Source organism: Notolabrus celidotus, chromosome 20 (assembly GCF_009762535.1).
Source record: "Notolabrus celidotus isolate fNotCel1 chromosome 20, fNotCel1.pri, whole genome shotgun sequence".
NCBI classification, from domain to species: domain Eukaryota; kingdom Metazoa; phylum Chordata; class Actinopteri; order Labriformes; family Labridae; genus Notolabrus; species Notolabrus celidotus.
In genome coordinates this window covers 5,190,351-5,203,639 of record NC_048291.1, presented here as the reverse complement: position 1 = coordinate 5,203,639, position 13,289 = coordinate 5,190,351, and the positions used below count along the sequence as shown (strand labels likewise).

Here is a 13,289-nt window from a genome sequence, read left to right as displayed (position 1 = left end):
ACCAACAAAACAACAATCAATGTTTGAATGAATGAAGAACTTCTCCTCTTGTCTCTCCTCTCTCCAGCTCGCACACTCTACACCTCTCCTGATGCCTTCACTGACTGTCAACACTGTAGGAATTAAGAACATCTACACTGAGCATGTTTAACAAACAGTAGAGCTGTTACAGTATTATATGTGTTATAACTTTTCTCCTGATATCGTGTCACTGGTACAACTGGATAATGCTAGAATGACAGTTGTGAGTACTAACAGCAGCCATGTTTGTTTGTGTTTTTAACTTTCACTATGATAATATTTTGGTGAGGACCAGTTTTGAATCAGTCACCATCATATGGTCGCAAGTCAGCGGCGCTCGTGCATGTGAGTGGGGGGGGGGGGCGTCGTTTTGGAGGAGCTCCGAGGAAGGAGGGGAGGGGTTAGATGGAGTCATGAGGAAATGCTACATTCAAATTCATGCTAGTTTTCTGAGACTACCAACCCCAGCTTTAAGCCTAGTCTAAGGAGCCTACTTCAGGTTCAATAAAACCGGTGCAGAATTTTAAAATTATTTTCGATTTCAATCAAAACTATGAAATAATCTGGTTTTGCCATAATCTGGATTACAACAGTAGACAAATAGAGCTATCCATTGTGTACTAACCCTACCTCTGAACAACACAACTGATGGTCTCAAATACATTAAGAAGGCAAGTCATTCTACAAATGAACTCTTGACAAGGCTCATGTTAGTTAGAAACCATTCCAGGAGACCACTTCATGAAGCAGACTTGAGAGAATACCAAGAGTGTGCAAAGCTGTCATGAAGGAAAAAGGAGGTTACTTTACAGAATTTAAAATATAAAACATATTCTGCTTTGTTTAACACTTTTTTGTTCATTAAATAATTCCATATATGTTCTTGCATAGTTGTGATGTATTTGGTATTAATCTACAGTGTTTCAAATAATTACAATGAATACAAACCCTTGAATGAGAAGGTGTCTCCAAACTTTGACTGGTAGTGTATGACGGGCATTTCAGGCCTATAATATAAAAAATACTGGTAATTAGATAGACAGGGTGATGATGTTTAATTGTTTAGTGATCTCAACACACCCAACTCAACTCATAGATGTATTCTCGTTGATTTTTCAGTCTTAATTGTACTGGCAAAGTCTCTAGTTGAATTCCTGAAACACAGAGAGGTCATGTCAGACAGGTTTACATAAATTGTCCATGTCTCTCTCCACTCTGTCCTATTTACTTATTTTTAGAGACGTACTGTTAATGGTGTCTTCGCCTTCGGGCTCGCTCATTTTAGATTTGATTTGTGAAAGTCTGTAATCATAGTTCATCAAATTTTCACCCTTGTCCTCCCAGAAGGAGTGAGAATCCAGATCTAAGGAGAGACAGATAAATGAGGTGAAATTCACAGATTGACTCACCGTCCTTGTTTTTATTTCAAAGTGAACATTACTAAATCAAATCCCTCCCTGTAAAACTCCTGTAAGGTAACAGAGTGCCTCCTCGTGTTATGCTCTTTACTAAACAGTGTCTGCTCTATTCTCCGGCTGCACTCAGAGGAGGTTGTCAGGTCTGCTGTCAGTCAGACGCACAGTGATGATGAATGGTGATGCGTTTCACATCTACATGAAAGACTGGGCTCATGCTTAAAGGACCCGTGTTGCCGGCTTTTTCACCCGTGGCTCGGAGTAATTGGGAAATATTAGTTACAGTGCCGTGAAGGCCTGCATCCCTGTGGTCCTGCAGAGAGCTTCGCCCGAGCTATCGCTGACAGCGGCGACAGAGTACAGTATGTTCCGTTCTCGCTATCCGCCGCTGGGACGCTAATAACGCTGGTCCAGCTTTGTGCCACAGGAGACGTGCAGCTGTAAGGGGATTTGGTTCTTCAGCAGACGATGCGAGACAGAACATTGAGAAAGAATTAATATTCCCTTTTCTTCCTTAACGTAATCCATGAGCTGCTCCATTTATGAACCTGGACTATATTCAATATCGTATTACATCATACTTCTGAAGTCTGACCGGTATTTCATCATTCACTTCACTACAGAGCACCCCATACTGTGCTTTGCATTCGAGTCGCATGGAAAGAAGCCCCAGATTTGGAGGTTTAAGATGCATGCCGCTGCACTTGATGGAACAGAATAAAGTTGAACCATCCCAAAATCAATCCTGAACACCGCCCGTCCTGTCATTGTTCATAATAATAATACATTTTATTTAGGGGAGCCTTTCAGGACACGCAAGGTCACCTTACAAATGCAACAAAAATAAAAACACAATATGAAAAGGGTCAGGAGCTCAGACATCCGGGAGAGGCTCAAAGTAGAGCCGCTGCTCCTCCGGATCGAGAGGAGCCAGATGAGGTGGTTCGGGCATCTGGTTAGGATGCTTCCCGGGCGTCTCCCTGGGGAGGTGTTTCGGGCATGTCCGACTGGGAGGAGGCCACGGGGAAGGCCCAGGACACGCTGGCGAGACTATGTCTCTCAGCTGGCCTGGGAGCGCCTCGGTATCCTCCCAGAAGAGCTGGTGGAAGTGGCCGGGGAGAGGAGTGTCTGGGCTTCCCTGCTGAGACTGCTGCCCCCGCAACCCGGACCCGGATAAGCGGAAGAAGAAGATGGACAATATGAAAAGAACACAATGAATGGAAGGGTGAAATTCAATGAAAAAGGGAGTCTGAGTTACGGATGGTTAGTTAGAGTTCCAGAGATTAGGGGCTGCACGGCTGAAAGCTCGAGATCCCATGGTGGTTAGGCGAGCATGGGGTTAAGTGAGGAGCATGGAGGAAGAGGATCTGAGAGTGCAGGTAGGTGTGTATGTTTGAAGGAGATCAGAGAGCTATGGAGGTTATGGAGAGCTTTGAATGTGAGTAGAAGGATCTTAAAGGTGACATATCACGCTTTTTTCATCAATATATATTGGTCTAAGAGGTCCCCAAAACATGTCTTTAACATTTATGCTCAAAAAACACTTTGAAATCAGATTTTGGTCTGCCTGAAAATCCCTCTTCATCAGTCCTCCTCAGAACACTCTGTTTTCTCTCTGACCACGCCCCCTCAGGAAGTGGATGTGCCCTCGGCTCTCTGGCACGTTGATCTAATGTTTACATGTTGGCTGAATATACACGGCTGCTCAGAGATCACGTTACTTCAACCCTCTGAATCTGATCCAGAATCTGATCCTGACGGAGAGGCGCCTGTAGCAGGACCTTTCTGAAGGATTGGTCACAGATTTAGTGTTTCTTGTTGTTTTATTTGTCAGTATGTCAACGTGTGTATTGATACACAGCTACGAACATGTAGCTATGTGGCTATGCTAACTAGCGCTAGCACTTATCCATGATAGATAAAAATCATCCACTAGATCTTCAAATCTGCAGACGTGGGGAGTAAAACCGACCTCTACCAGAAAGGCAGCGGGACCTTTCTGAAGGATTGGTCACAGATTTAGTGTTTCTTGTTGTTTTATTTGTCAGTGTGTCTTGGTACACAGCTACAGCTACAGCTACAGCTATGAACATGTAGCTATGTGGCTCTGCTAATTAGCGCTAGCACTTTTCCATGACAAATAAAAATCATCCACTAGATCTTCAAATCTGCAGACGTGGGGAGTAAAACCGACCTTTGTGTTTATTAAGACAGCCTACAACTAGCATGCCTCCTTCCTAAGCTCCTTGTTAGCACACATTTGTGCAGGTAATGAAAAACGGAGGGGGGATTCAGTATTATTTTATACAGTCTATGGGCTGAACAAGCTCCGAGCTCAGACTCCGTGACAGACCGGATATTGTTGTTACGTAACAAAAACACTGAAGTCTGAAACGGCTCGTTTCACACACATTTACAGAAAGGTGTAGAAATCAGAACAGGGGCAGAATGGATTTTTTTCATTCTCGGGGGGTTCGTAGCCAGGGACACATATTTCAGGTAGAGAACCATTAAAAAAAAAAGTCAATTTTGCATGATATGTCACCTTTAAAGTCTATGTAGTATTTGACGGGCAGCCAGTGGAGTTGTTGTAAGACATGGAAGGGGTTCTGGTTATGATCCGGGCATCTGAATTCTGGACCAGTTGAAGTTTATGGAGAACTTTGTGGGGAAAACTGAAGAGAAGGGAGTTGCAATAGTCAATACGGGAGGTGACCTGGGAATTGACGAGATAAGCGGTGTTGTTAAGTGTGAGGGACGGGTGGAGGTAGTTGATATTGCACAGGTGAAAATAAGCAGACCAGACCAGGTGTTGATGTGGGCTTTGAAGGAGAGTGTACTGTCCATGATGACACCCAGACTCTTGACTTTGGAGGAGAGAGGGACTGTGGAGTTGTCGATAGTTAGAGTGAAGCTGTTAGTTTTATCTAGAGTGGATTTGGAACCAATGAGATGAATCTCTGTTTTATTGCTGTTGAGTTTGAGAAAGTGATGATAGAACCAGGATTTAATTTCACGCTGACAGTCTGTGAGGGAAGAAGGTGGAAAGACTGAATCATTTTATGCTAAATTTGGAAGAACCATAAAGCTGTGTCCAAATCCAGGGGCTGCAACCTTTGTGGCCTTCGTAGCTTGCACGGCCTAAGTGAGCTGAGACGGTCTGATCAAATAGGCTGACTATATGTAACCCTAATTTAGACACTTCACATACTGCATTTGATGCTTTGCTTTGAATTAGTGGCTTTGCAAGGTGGTGCAGTGGGTAGCGCTGTTGCCTCACAGCGAGAAGGTTCCTGGTTCGAGTCCCTGGTCGAGTTTGCATGTTTTCACCGTGCATGCATGGGTTCTCTTCGGGTACTCCGGCTTCCTCCAACAGCCCAAAAACATGCTCAACATGTTAATTGGTGACTCTAAATTGCCCGAAGTGTGTTCATGCCAAAGTGTCTTTTAGCAAGACGCTGAACCCCAAATTGCTCACTCTGTTGTTCAGAGGTGTGTGAATGTGAACAAAGGAGATCAACTAATACTGATGGCCCCTCACTACATAGCAGCCTCTACCATTAGTGAGTGAATGGGTATGAATGAGTGAATGTGACGTAGTGTAAAAGCGCTTTGAGTGGTCAGAAAGACTGGAAAAGCGCTACATAAGTACAAGTCCATTTACCATTTACCATTACCATGAATGGTTGCTGGTTGTCCAGGGTGTACCCTGCATTCTGCCCGAAGTCAGCTGGGATTTGCTCCAGCCCCCTGTGACTCCAAACAGGAGTGGTCAAGATAATGGATGGATGGATGGATGTATATTATGGATGTGAAGGTCGATCTGTCATGCAAAATCTTGCCTGCCTGGGACTAAGAAAGACAAAACCTATAACAAATGATGACATGATTGTGTTACGCCAACTTCACCAAAACCAGCAAGAGGGAGGAAACCACTTCAATCTAACCCCCTTATTTAAATACTTCAACTGGTTCTGGCCTTTGGGCCCAAATTATGTGCAAAGAAGGGGCCTTGTACTCCTGCTACTGAGCGTAATCATGGTGGGGAGCTTCCTGTTCAAACCCCACAGCTTTACCAGGAGACATTTGGCCCTACATGTGGAAGATGTTACAGGGATTAATCCCTCCAATGTCTCTTGAATATGTCGGCCAATGTAGCTGGTCCCACTATCCATGGATGTGTCCACAAAGTCCACATCCAGTCCAGCTTAGTTTAACTGTTTGATCGGCTACCTCAACCCTTTAATTCATGAAAGAACCAGTCTGCCCTGCGAGGCTGTAAATCTGTCTTGTTTTATTCCTTTTTAATGGACTCCACGCTCTAATTTCCTCGTCAGTAATGTATTAGCTGAGGAGTCCAGTCGGACGCTTGAACCTCCCTCTGAGAATTCAACAGCGTGATGGATGTGTGGTGCACTGGGATGATCCGTCTGCCGGTTAAAGCTCTCGATCTTGTCTTGGCAAAGGCGGCCAGGGCCAGACCGGGTCAAGCCTGCCAGTCCAGCGAGTGTATGAAAATAAAAAAGGAAGATGTTGAAGAGCTTGTCCCCGTGAAGAGTAAAGGCTGATGAGGAAAATTTTCCTTCATGGACTGATTAACTTTTTAATTAATGCTATTAATACTTTTCATTGGACCAATAAGATGTGCCTGTGCTGCACAGGCTGCTGTCCCAGAAAAGGGATGGAGGGATGAAGTGGAGGAGGTGTGGATGAGAGTGCATTTTAATAGAGATGGTAACATAGTGGTTTAGTTTGACACACACAGTCCATCATAAATATTATTTGGGGTGAGGTGTTGGACGGCTGGTGAAGAAGAAAAATGTGTTGCTTCTCATGAGCTTGAACTAATTTTACTTAAAGAACTTTTCTTTTGTCTTCGAACCTGAGCATTATAGAACATATTTGGGACTTAATGAAGCACAAGTACAAAAAGTTATAGGTTTGCTTGCGTCCGCTGCTTTACCTGGCAGCTACAAAGCAGGCTGTAGTGCAATCATGGGGGAAAATCAGCTGATCAAAGTACGTCTACTAAAAGCGCCTGTTTCCCCCTGACAGGCTCAGATCATTACACAAGAGTTTGACAACTTTACAGAGAGAATACCTCAAGAGTTTGTCAATTTTCTCTCTCTGGGAAATATTCTGGGCTGGAGCTCTTAGCTCCACTCAGCTGATATCTGTGCGTCACTGTATGATGACACACCCCGTCCTGTCCAAGTAGATACTCTGATGTTCTGAAGGCATTTTTTTTAAAACTCCGGGGTAGATGCAATTCCTTGAAACTTGGGGGTTTAGTTACCCTTTAAGCCACCAGACTTCATGGACAAAAACTGTAATTTTACCTTGCAAATAACAGGAGTTGAGGTCCTATTGCTGCCTCAATTTTGTAAGTGCGTTGGTGTTATTGTAGGACGCTGGTACCTTGATTGTTTGCTGAAGATACACCACAACATTTGAGATGCAAAACAGAACCCATCAAAGGCATCAACAGACCTGAAAGTCCCCTGATCTGTGAGGTAAAATCTGTGTTTTTATCAATGGAGTCTGGTTGCGTTGAAGAATGAGACGTTGTGGTTGTCAAGGCTTCAAAAAACATCTTACTCATAAGTAATAAGCTCTAGGTTTTTGCCAGTAAGGTTCCCAGATCAGTAATTGGAAAAACAGCTTATGTTGCAGCCACTACAGCCATCACTTGTAATCCATTATACCTGAAAAGTGAAATTAGGTCTATAATTAAAAAGGATCTGTGGATTTTTAGTTATTATAAGTTATTCAAATCTTGATCTTTTCACTTCTTGTCTTTCAGTTGGCGTCAACATGTTCTACATCTGCATCATCGTCTATCTGTACGGAGACCTGGCCATCTACGCCGCAGCTGTGCCAATCTCTTTGATGGAGGTCGCCTGGTAAGACTTCATCAAAACTGTTCTTTAGTGTGAAATTAAACTCACAAATAGATGGTTTTTATGGACGTCCTCTTTGAAGAGCATTCGCCACTTTCCATTTTGGCAAGACAGAGTCCCTCTGTCTTCATTTCATTGAGTCCTCTGCCTCCCCCACTTTGGTCCTGCTGTCACCTCCTGAACTCCAGATTAAGACAATAAAGCTCCAGTGACAGACGCTGACCTCTTACCGTTGCTCTTGGCGTCTGTGCTGTGTTGACTCGCTTCCAGATAGATTTTTATTGGAAGTCCTTTGGCAAGACGGGGTGAGAATGAGGTATTTCATATAGTTACTGACTCTGCCCTTCAGATCCTGGAGCACAGAAATAGCCCTTCCCTTTTTTTAGTGTTGTTTTAGTGAGACGATCTCAGAGTGGTGGCATATAAAGTTTCAAAAAAGTTGTGCAGAAAGTGTATTAAGTGACCTTCATAAACTGACACTATTGATCCAAATAAAATCCTCTGACTCCAGATTCTAGAGTCAGAAATGATAAACGTACAGAGGTTGACTTTGATGTCATTTCAGAAAGAGCAAGTTTCCTCTCTCGCATAAATGCATGAACCTGGTAGCTTAACATTTTAAATGAGACTCATTTCACAATCAGATACATGTCTGAAAATGGTTGATTGTTAATATAGGCTTAGTGGAGAGTTTTCTTTGACCCGCTTCATGGATTCCATCTTTGTCAAGTGAATCAGTGCCATTTGTTTCATGAGGATATTTAAGGCATGCATTTGAACGTGGAGGCTATATAAACCACTGCTAAATTAATGTTATAATTTAACTACAGAGCCACTTAGAAATTTGAGAATGAAACATGCAAGCTTGGGTTTTCAAAAAGAAAGCCAATGTAAAAGTACTAAAAAATGCAGTTCCTCAAGTGTCCACTTGAGGCTGACCCCAAAAGCTAAGGAAACGCCATTAACACTAATGTTAAATGTCTATCTTTACAGCAGAAATTCCAAATTCCACCAGATCTGTGTCCGGTCCGTCTCGGATCCATCACAGCACTGGATCAGATAGGTTTCAAATCTAGTCAATGTGTTAGAGCTAGGGTTGGTAGTCTCGGAAAACCAGCATGAATTTGAATGTAGCATTTCCTCATGACTCCGTCTAACCCCTCCCCTCCTCCCTCGGAGCTCCTCCAAAACGACGCGCCCCGGCTCACATGCACGAGTGCCGCTGATTCTCGACCATATGATCGGGACTGATTCAAAACCGGTCCTCACCAAAACATTCTCATAGTGAAAGTTAAAAACACAAACAAACATGGCTGCTGTTAGTACTCACAACTGTCATTCTAGCATTATCCAGTTGTACTGGTGACACGATATCAGGAGAAAAGTTATAACACATATATAATACTGTAACAGCTCTACTGTTTGTTAAACGTGTTCAGTGTAGATGTTCTTAATTCCTACAGTGTTGACGGTCAGTGAAGGCATCAGGAGAGGTGTAGAGTGTGTGAGCGGGAGAGAGGAGAGACAAGAGGAGAAGTTCTTCATTCATTCAAACATTGATTGTTGCTTTGTTGGTTGGCGTGATCACGGCCGACAGTGACCGGTTATTAAAACTCAACGTGTTCACGAATCGGCTCGTCATCACTACAGCGTCCGGACGGACGCTACAATAAATATATATTTTCTGTAGGACTTACTGAATGTCATTGATTATTCTGCTTGTTGGTGAGAGCTTTTTAGACTCTGATCCGGACTACAGTCCTGAGCAAAGCACCTCATCAGGTCAGAGGGGACAGGCCCGAGGACGAGCGAGAGGGGCAGTAAATAGAGTCAGGGGAAGTAGAGGCAGGAGACGGGGACTCGGAGGAGTGCACGCCGGGGAAATGTACGCGCAGGAGGCGGGCAGAACGGCTGGACGGGATTTGATTGGTTTAAAATTTGGGGAGCCAAAAAACTGTGATTGGTTGGTGTTTTCCCAGGTTTACTCCGGCTGTAGATAGCAGTTTTTTTTCACTCTTTTTTAGGAACACATCATGTAATGATTGCCATCAGGACATAAAGATCATTTTAACCAGTATGACAAAAAGTGTATCTAAATCTGATTACCAACCCCAGCTTTAACTTCCACTGGATCCACTTTGTTGCGTTCCGGCTGCGTCTCTGATCCGGCAGGTCGGAGCCCTCCGGATCAGATACACAAGACTTCTATTTTTGCCGGATGCCAGAGCACGATGCATCAATCTCAACAGAGCAGATGGAGCGTGACAGGAAGTCAGGCACCAAAACAAAATGAAACATCCGGTTAATTTTCAGAATAAAACACTTAAAAAAAAAATACATAAACACAAAGCTTGTCCAGAAAGAAAGTATGTTTTTGTGGTAGAAGCAAGTAACTGGCCTTTAAGTAAACCACATCACAAGACAGTTTCAAAGGTAATACACAACCAACAAAACAGCCTCAATAGTTTTTGATGTATCAGGTTAAAACTAAAACATAGAAAACTCAGAAAATAAAAGACTCCCTCGACTTCCATTTCATGCTCCATAAGTGTTTGTGAAACCACTCTCCTCCAATGTTCCTGCGTTTCCTGTTCCACTGAATGAATTTACAACAAATCCATTTCAGATCTGGTCCTCCAGTCCAAAGGAGTCAGAGTGTAAAGTCTACCCTCCTCTCCTTTTAATTGTTGTTGTGACAAAGCAGGCCGGCCTCATCCTGTCCCGAGGCGTGGCACACTGATGCTGTCTTGTCCTGTTAAATTCTCCTCCACTGTGGTCTGACATTGCGAACCTTCCAGCGAGAGGGAGTGTGAGATGTAACCGAGACTTCAAAAGCAGTCTGATTTGCCTGAAGGCCCCACAGCCAAAGACTTCTAAGTAGCATGAACAGAGCCGGACGATTTCACTGAAGCTCCATCTGTCACGCCACAATGATGGGGTCTGTGATTCATCGTCCAGTTACTCTGAAGGTTTTAAGAACCTCTGCTGACGCTCAGCTTCTGACTCATCGGGTTGAGCATTTTTAAACTCCTGCATCTCTGCTTCTTTACCTGAATGTTTCTGCACTTTTGACTTCTTCAGCAGCATTACATTTTATAGAATTGCACTAACAACACAATGGACGTTTTAAAAAGTTCACCTGTAACTCTGTTATCACAACAGGTGTGTGCAGAATAAGACAAGCTCCAATCAGCCGCACAGGGACTAATAAATCAGTGGAATAAGCAGATTACTGATTGAAACTTTAGATGTTGCACCTGAATCTATACATTAACATGGGACGTATCAGCAGACGTCTCTCTTTCTCATGGGGCTTCCACCAGATTGGTGTCCGGTCCTTCTCCGATCCGGTCTGGCTCCGTGCTCTCTTGTCCGTCAACACCCACAGGTTGCGTTTTCGGAAAGCAGCGCAGAGCAGGACTGCCGAACAGTTGGAGTAATATGACCGAGGTTTTCCAGCAGTAATCACTGAATCAAGGATTATCCTCCTCCTCCTCTCCTCATCCATATTGTCTTCATGGTCCTCTGAAAACCTCTGACTTGTTGACTCCAGGCCTGGCTCCGGAACACAACGGAGTGGATCCAGTGGAAGTTTAAACATTGACTAGAATATAAATCTATCATATCCGGATGGATCAGAGACAGACCAGACACAGACCTGTGGACAGAAATACTGTTTTGTAGTCCAGGGTTTTGGTCCTGGCCTGGAGGTCGCAGTGTCCAAAGACCCTTTTTCTTCGTCTCAAAAGAGCCCTGATTTCTGATTCCGATTTTCCAGGTCTAGTGGAATCTGGCCATCTGTCTCCCACCCCTACTTTCATTGATCTACTGGGTAGTTTATTGATCACAGATGACTCTCCTCTGCTGAAAACAAAAGTAAAGTGCTGTAATTGGTTTTCAAATATCCCTGAGTGTCTGTAAATTCACCCGGGTGGCTCACTCAGGTTCAGTGCATGTTTGGTAAACATTGTGTCACAAGGTTTTAGCAGAATCATGAAGCTCTTTGTGTTTGTGTTTTGTCCCCGTGCAGTGGAAACCACTCCTGCAGCGCCGGAAGTGTGAAGTACAACGACACAGACCCGTGCTGGGGTTCAGTCACCAGGAAAGACGCGTATCGGGTGTTTCTGGTAAGTGTTGAATCTGGCTCCTGTTTACTTACTGTGTCTTTGCAGTTTGTTTGTTAAAGACCTCACCAGATATCAGCTTCCTCCTTACAAGCTCTGGGAACCACAATCACTCCAAAGGTTGAAAACAAGAGACTCAGATCCTTAACTGGTTGTTCTCTGTGGAGGGAACAGTAAAAGTTAAATTTTTTTGAGCTGCATCCTGGTGCACAAAGTGATATAGATGCAACAACATGAGAGCGGTGCAACTTTTCATACATGCTGCTGCTGTTTTGCTTCGTTTTGTTTACCTATCACTTCCCTGTCGCTGTTTTGCGTGATTGAATTTATCTTCCAACTACTTCAGTCATAAACTTTTGCCACCTCTAACAGCATCACAGTCTATTATAGACCGGCTATGCTATTTATAGGAGTGGTAGGTGAGGGCACAAACACAAAGGGGAGGAGGGTGAGTCATGGGTGGAAGGGTTAGGATAGGGCATGTGCTATTTTCAGTGGTCTGCATAAGGTGGCAAAATCAGAACCTGACAGGTGAGAGAGGAATCGGTTTGTCAATCAATCGATCAAACTTTATTTATAAAGCGCCAAATCACAACAAACATTATCTGAAGACGCTTTCCAAACAGAGCAGGTCTAGATTGGACTCTTATGTTCTATTATTAACAAAGACCCAACATCAAGACAGGATAAGATCCAGTCCCATCTTACAGACAGGACTCCGTCTGATCTCATCTTAATCCACCATGAGGAGAGCACTTTGCAGTTGCTAGGACAAACTTCCTTTAACAGGCAGAAACCTCCAGCAGGACCAGACTCATGTTAGACACACATCTGCTGAGACTGTTGGAGAGAGGGATAGAAGAGATCAAGAGAGAGAGGGAGAATCGTCAGTCATCCACAAGCAGGACAGAAACTACACCAACTTTGTACATTTTGAAAGATAAAGGCAGATAACCTGGACAAAATGTAAATTATAGTTTGTTTTTACACCAAACTGTTAGAATTAAAGAGGAATATAATCCAAATCTGCCCGATAGTTCGTGAGAAAGTAGCGTTCACTGTCCACCATGTGCAGAGCACTCTGCAGCATTTAGCAAGTTAGTTTAGCAAGGACAAACTTCCTTTAACAGGCAGAAACCTCCAGCAGGACCAGACTCATGTTAGACAGCTGAGACCGCTTTGGGGTTGGAACGAGGGATAGAGGAGATTAGGAGACACAGTACAGTCATCCACCAGCAGGACAAAATCTACACCATCTATGTATATATTTTTTTAAAGATAAAGGCAGAGAACCTGGACAAAATGTAAATTATGGTTCATTTTTATGAGAAATATTGTCAGAACCTGCCTGATAGTTTGTGAGAAAGTAGTGTTCTCTGTGCTCGTCCCCGACCGTCCTCTCAGAGGTGTCATCTGCCAAACCTACCTTTCTCTTGGACGCAGCTCTGACAACTTTCCTGTGTCCTCTGAGTTCCTCTGTTACTTAAACTTCCCCGGACAACGCAGCCTCTGCAGTCTACAGGAAGTGTGCGAGTGTCCTTGAAGTCTTAAGCGAGCCAAACTCTGTGATTTCGACTCGAGCTTTTAACTCTGAGCGGCGACAGTGATAGATGTGCTGATCTCCTCCCATGCAATCTCGCAGCCTCCATGCTCCCGGCCCGCGCTCTGCTCTTTGTCTTTGCTTTTATTGTAACAGAATGAGGAAATAATTTCCCCAGAAATGAACTTTTTCCCCTTTTTATCTCCTCTGGGACGAGCCTCTCTGGTCAGTTTGTTTACACTTGCAGTTTTGCAGCTGATTTCCATGCATCATGAAAGGACAGAGTCTC

General features: G+C 43.8%; 1 protein-coding gene across 2 annotated transcripts in view; it reads left to right on the top strand.

Annotated features, from left to right (window-relative positions):
• tmem104 (transmembrane protein 104) overlaps positions 1–13,289 on the top strand; it is a 123,465-nt gene that overhangs the window by 38,253 nt on the left and 71,923 nt on the right. For both annotated transcript variants that reach the window (XM_034711811.1, XM_034711810.1), the window contains exons 7-8: positions 7,240–7,339; positions 11,367–11,463. In XM_034711811.1, coding sequence (XP_034567702.1) covers positions 7,240–7,339; positions 11,367–11,463 — 197 coding nt within the window. The remainder of the gene's footprint in view (positions 1–7,239; positions 7,340–11,366; positions 11,464–13,289) is intronic.